The 6211-nt window shown below is 43.2% G+C and overlaps 1 protein-coding gene across 1 annotated transcript; it reads left to right on the top strand.

Annotated features, from left to right (window-relative positions):
• Nucleotides 1–1911: 1911 nt before the first annotated feature.
• On the top strand, nucleotides 1912–5266 carry skor1b (SKI family transcriptional corepressor 1b; the record flags this gene model as incomplete). Its single annotated transcript, XM_008276854.1, has 5 exons — nucleotides 1912–3636; nucleotides 3999–4092; nucleotides 4216–4320; nucleotides 4479–4538; nucleotides 5192–5266. Coding segments are annotated over exons 1-5 (2059 nt in total), but the record flags the coding sequence as incomplete, so codon positions are not given.
• Nucleotides 5267–6211: the final 945 nt, after the last annotated feature.

The following is a 6211-nucleotide window of genomic DNA, read 5'->3' on the forward strand; positions in this document are numbered from 1 at the left end:
CAACAATAATTAAGAGGTTTATGTTGGTACGTTTCATAGATCTCACGTGATGGATGGATAAACAAATTTCCACTCAGTCTGAATTTGGTGGCTCTTTTGGGCTGTTTTCTTATTTTTCAGGCCAATAAAATGATTTTCATTGAAGATTTATACAGTATTTTAAAATTAAGATCAATTATAATCTACAGCCTGTGCATTTAATCTAATATAACATTTTATTTTATTTTATTTTTTTAAAAAGGGCATAAAGTCCACCTAATATCATGTTTTCCACTTCAAATTGTAGCTATAATGCGACGAAAACATGAATGAAATGAATAAATTCGATGTAAATCATTAAGATTTTGATGTTGTTTTTATTTTTATTAGTAATATTATTGTAATATGCCTACTATAAGCGATGCATTTTTTAATTATTGTTTTTAATGAGAGAATAATTCCGGTGTATTGTCATTCCTGCTGCACACAGCTCAGTCCCTCTGAAGGACCAACAGCAGCGTGTCCTGTTACCTTCATCAATATTACATCAGGGCCTGTCGCTGCGCGTGTGCCACATGAAAATGATTAACCCAAAGCTTTTATTGACTTTCAAAAGTTAAATATCCGTCGCTTATGGCGCAAAGATCCACACTTTTTTTTTCTTTCTGTCTGATCCTTTTTTTTTTTTTTTAAACTGAAAGAACAAAATCAGAAAAGAAAAGCTGAGCGCAGATCACAGGGAGTGACCTTTTGGAGCAGCTGGTTATTGTCACAACGCGTGCAGGCCGGATTGCTTGTAAAACGGTGAATCCGTGGGAACCCAGCACATGACGGAGGCCTGCGCGCCGCATTCAGACTCCACGAACACAACAATGTGTCGGTGGGTCCCTGCTGTTTTAGCGGAATGCCAAATCCCACCGCAGCCCCATCCATGCATAATGTCAGGAAGGCTGCGTTTTGCAACAGGAAAGCGCAAAAGAATTAATTAGAACCACAATGGCGGCACAGTATCCTACAGATTATTGAAATATTAAAGATGCTTTTAAAAAATATATATTTATTTAAGCACGTAGATTCACCGTGTGCTTTGAATTATTATTTTAAATATCAAAAAGCACCTCTTCTGTGGACATCTCCATCCATCCAGACCTCCAGGCTGCCATAAGACCAAACACTCTGATCAAAGCATCTTCATTGCTCATGAATCCATAGTTAATGCAGACTGCCTGTGTGAGTGGGAGTGCCTTGCCATAAGTTTTTGCCGTCACTTGATTGCTGTCGTTGTCGTGAAGGGGGCTGTGCTACAGTCTGCCTGCCATGTGGACGCTGCTGCTGCTGGTGGCGCAACACAAACCGTCCGCACACACACCGGGAGCGGAGCAGAGAGGCAGCAGGAGGAGGAGGAGGACCGGAGCAGAGAAACAGGAGGGAGGCGGTGCTGCACGGACAACTGCGTCCTAAAACCGACACCAGACTTTCTTTCCACCGCTCCGACATTCAACTTCATCACAGCTTTTGTCGCTCACGACGGAGGAGGAGCTGCACGGACGTTAAAGGTGAGTTTTGGTACCAGATATTTTGTCTGCACGGACAGTTTTTGTGCGATTTGCGCGCACAGAGCTTTGGACTTGAAGCGTGATACAACCAGCTGAAGGTTAAGGCAAATAAAATTCATTTAGGTGAAGTTTTTTTTTTGCATGGACTTTACTATTTCCCACCGTGTCCTTGATCTGCTATTATTCTGAAGGATTGGTCTCTAAATATAGAAAAAGTCGCAGTCATTCAACTTTATCAAAACGCAGGCCTGCAGGAGACTTGTCCTCCAACTAAAAGCTGTAGTGAAGCTTTATTATGAAGCTCTATTTTGGGTTGTTATTCCTTTGACTCGTGTTCACACCAAACGTCATCTCTGCAGCTTCCAGGCCTCCAAGGATGGACTCCATACCTGCGGGCCGAGACTCCAGCACCTCGCCAAGCTCCAAACAAGAACTTTCCTACCCGACCACCAACTTAAAGCCCAACCAGGTCGGGGAGACGGTGCTGTACGGAATACCCATCGTGTCTTTGGTGATAGATGGCCAAGAGAGACTTTGCCTTGCACAAATATCTAACACCTTGTTGAAGAATTACAGCTATAACGAGATCCACAACCGACGTGTGGCGCTGGGGATCACCTGCGTCCAGTGCACTCCTGTCCAGCTGGAGATCCTGCGCCGAGCCGGTGCCATGCCCATCTCCTCCAGGCGCTGCGGGATGATCACTAAACGCGAGGCCGAGAGACTTTGTAAGTCGTTTCTGGGAGCTCATTCGCCTCCTAAACTTCCAGAGAATTTTGCTTTTGACGTGTCCCACGAGTGCGCCTGGGGGAGTCGAGGCAGCTTCATCCCGGCCAGATACAACAGCTCCAGGGCCAAGTGCATCAAGTGCTCCTACTGCAACATGTATTTTTCTCCCAATAAATTCATATTTCACTCGCATCGCACGCCGGAGTCCAAATACACGCAGCCAGATGCAGCTAATTTTAATTCTTGGAGGCGACATCTGAAATTAACAGATAAAGGCAGTCAGACAGACGTGCTACACGCGTGGGAAGATGTGAAGGCCATGTTCAACGGAGGCAGTCGCAAGAGGACGCTGCCCGGCAGCGGGTCAGGCTCCAGCTCTCCGTTAAAACCACAAGGGCCCAACCGATCCCGAGAGTCGCCCGAGATACCCGCAAAAATCCTCAGCTGCGAGGACAACCGGAGCGGGATGGCGAGCACCCGCAGCTACCCGGTGATCCCGGTGCCCAGTAAAGGCTTTGGGATGCTGCAAAAGATCCCACCGCCGCTCTTCCCTCATCCGTACGGGTTCCCAGCTTTCGGCCTGTGCCAGAAGAAAGAAGACGGCATGATGGGCGAGCAGAGCAAAGCCGCCCTGCCGGGTGTCCTGTGGCCTGCTACCAAGGACAGCGCCTATCACTCCTTCCCCATGTTCTGGCCCGCGGCTGGCGCGCTGCCGATGCCTCCGTACCCGCAGACTCCACACAAACCCCCTCCAGAGCTGCTGTGCCCCCCCAGACAGACTGACATGGACATTTCCGAGCACAGTGACCGCAGCACCAACACCTCTAAAGACAGCGTGGTTGACAACGACCGCTGCTCCAGCACCCAGTCCATGCGTAACGACGACGACAAATCTGGAGACGAGGGGAGGCCGCTGGAGGGGATGACCCTTCCGCCCCGGAAGATCAGCTACGTCTCCGCGTTCAGACCCGTCATTAAAGACGCAGACTGCATCGCCAAACTGTACGGCAACAGGAGCGCGTATAACGGGTGTCGCACTGGTTATTTATCGCCCGATTTTTTAAGCGAGAGCTCGAGCTACCGGTCCATGTCCCCGTGCGTGGACAGCGAGGGCGAGCCGGACGTGGACGTGGAGACGAACAAAACGCCGGAGGAGGAGGAGGAGGACTCCCGGCCTCTGTCCTCGGTGTGTCCTCGGACTCCTCCCGGTTTGGCGCACAGTGTTTCTCCAAACGACTCGGACTCCAAAGGCATGCAGGAGAGCGGAGCGGTGGATTCCCAGAAAATGAGCCTCCACGTGGCCCAGTCGTCTGACAGAGAACTGCAGAACAAGCAGTTATCAGAGACCCACATAGCTGCGTCTTTTACTGAAGTGAGTGACTTGTAACCGAGAAACACTGGCCATAAAACGAGCTGTAATATTCCTCTGAAGTTTTTTCTGCAAGTGCGCTTCTTTTTCTTGGCCTGTGTGTACTTCTTTCTTTTTTCTTTTTACGCAGATAAATGTGGGAAATTTGTGTTTCATGTTTAAAACAGTGTAACAGCAACAACAAAACAGCATGTCCACATCACTTAGGGAGGAAAAAAAATCATTCCTTTAAATAAAAATATATACATTTCAACATAGAGTATATTTTTTTAATTATTAATTTTACTTCTTTTTTTTGTTGCACATTTATAATTATTATTTTTTTTTACCAAGCCTCAAAGAAGTGGTGGTTCTTTCTCCTGTAGGTTTACACAGCGGAGAGGAGTGAGCTGCAACAAAGGAGCAGTCCGTATCAGTTCAGACCTGCCAATTACCTGACTGGAGCTCTAACAACAAATGGTTCGATACTTTTCCTCTGCTTTTTGTTTAAACATTTAGCTGCCAAAAAAATAAAATAAAATAAAAAAATAAGCATCAAAAAGGGAGAAAAAAAAATATTACATCGATTTATTTTCTCTTAAGATGAGAGTGCAAGTAAAGAAGAGCCGTCTTCCACAGTGGAGGAGATCGAAACGAAATCTTATAATGAACAAAGCAGCGAGGAGAACCAGCGAGAGCAGGATGATGGTAAGTTACACCGAGGACAGCCCAGAGGATTTTTTTTAAATGTGTGTTTTTAAGCTCTGTTTCGAGAGATATACAGGTCTACTTTTTTATTATTATTATTTTTTAATTTTATTTTTTGCAAATAGAATAGCTATTTAATTTATTTTGTATGTATTCAGGCGAGGACGCACCAGCCAGAGTTCAGCCAACACAAAGAGACATACAAAGTCTGGCAAAAGGTAAGACAGACAAAACCATGGACAGATAACATTATTATTATTATTATTATTATTATTATTATTATTATTATTATTATTATTATTATTATTATTATTACTGAATGTAGTTAAATATGTGTATTTTACGCACGTTCTTCTTTTCTGTTTAACATGATGACACCAAACGTTTTCATTTATTTTTGTAAAATTGCTCTTAGATATTACATCAGCGTTATTAGATATTGTCATGCTGACTAAATTAAACGCTTTTCAGCGTCCTGTCGCTCACCTCCAACCACTTTCTAAGCCCTGAGGCCAAACTCTTGTAAACCAGTATTTCTGAGCTGCAGCGACCTTTAATTAACCGTCACTTGCAAAAGCTGAAACAGTCTTTTTCTAACCTCAATAAGACAACGCTTCTAATATTCTATTTTCTGTATTTTCCTTAAACATAAGGGAGGATTCTTTTCCCTTTTTTTTTCTTTTCTTTTTTTACCTGCAGGCCCAGGAAGACCTGCTCTGAATTGTCAGTGTGCATGATGATAATGATGATGATGATGATGATGATGTCCTCATCACTGTCATTAAAAATAGAAAAGTGTCCTAGATGGAAGCTGATACAAAGGCCTGTATCTTTTTCTCCTCCAACATCCTCTATTTTGTCTGCCTTTTAGAGGAACTGCAGAAGCAGCTGTTAGAGCAAGTTGAGCTGAGGAAAAAGCTGGAACGTGAATTTCAAAACTTGAAAGGTAAGCCAAATTCTGCAAAAGTGCCTCTTCTTCTTTCTTTTTTTTTTCGTCAGTATTTTGGCTTTTCATCACCCCATCAGTGAGTTTATTTACACGGACTCAAAAGTCTTTCTGGTGTTTGTGAAGTGCTCCTCTTGTTTGAGAGTCAGGCCAAAATATGACCCACCCTTGACCAAATCCAACTCAGTAGTGCTGTGCATGTGCTGGAGGTGAGTCCTAAAATATCAGCTATTTTTTCCTCTGATGCGATTTATTTTGCAGCACTGATGCAGTGCAAACAAATATCTTGTTTTCGATATATGTGGACATACACATTTAAAAAAGTTCAAGGTAAGAAAAGAGCAAGAAAGAACATTTGCCAAACTGAAATATCAAAATTGATGTAAAGCTGTTTAGAATATGCCAGAATTCCCATCTGCGGTGTGTGCATTAAGACCATCTGGATATGTGGCACTAAAAGCCAAAGACTGGTCCTGTAAAGATCATAATTCTTAAAGTGAAAAATGCCTGACAGTTATTATGTGTTATCAGGTGACTCTCATGTGTAATACAAATTAAACACCGCTCACATTCAGACTCCTGCAGTATTTTGAACTAATATTAACCCTCTAACTTGTCTCCAAAACTTCTCACTTACTCAACTGTTTGTTCAACGCTGTTCATGATATTTAAGTGTCTCAGTAGCAGCTTATGTCAAAAAATGCTCACTTAATTGTGCAAAATGTTGCATCTCCAAGAAGGAATTGCAAGGGACTGTGTTGTGTAAAGACAATTAGATAAAATGGTTAAATTCCTAAAGAGCAGCACATATAATCCAGTTTGGTTTTCATCCATTTTGGGTGTAAATAAATTTTATTATCTTGTCACACCTTTGTGGAAATGTCAAAGGAAAAGCACTTTAATTAGAAAAAAAAAAATTCAGATCTATAAAAGCACTGAACGCGT

Source organism: Stegastes partitus, unplaced genomic scaffold (genome assembly GCF_000690725.1).
Source record: "Stegastes partitus isolate 25-593 unplaced genomic scaffold, Stegastes_partitus-1.0.2 Scaffold81, whole genome shotgun sequence".
Taxonomy (NCBI): Eukaryota; Metazoa; Chordata; class Actinopteri; family Pomacentridae; genus Stegastes; species Stegastes partitus.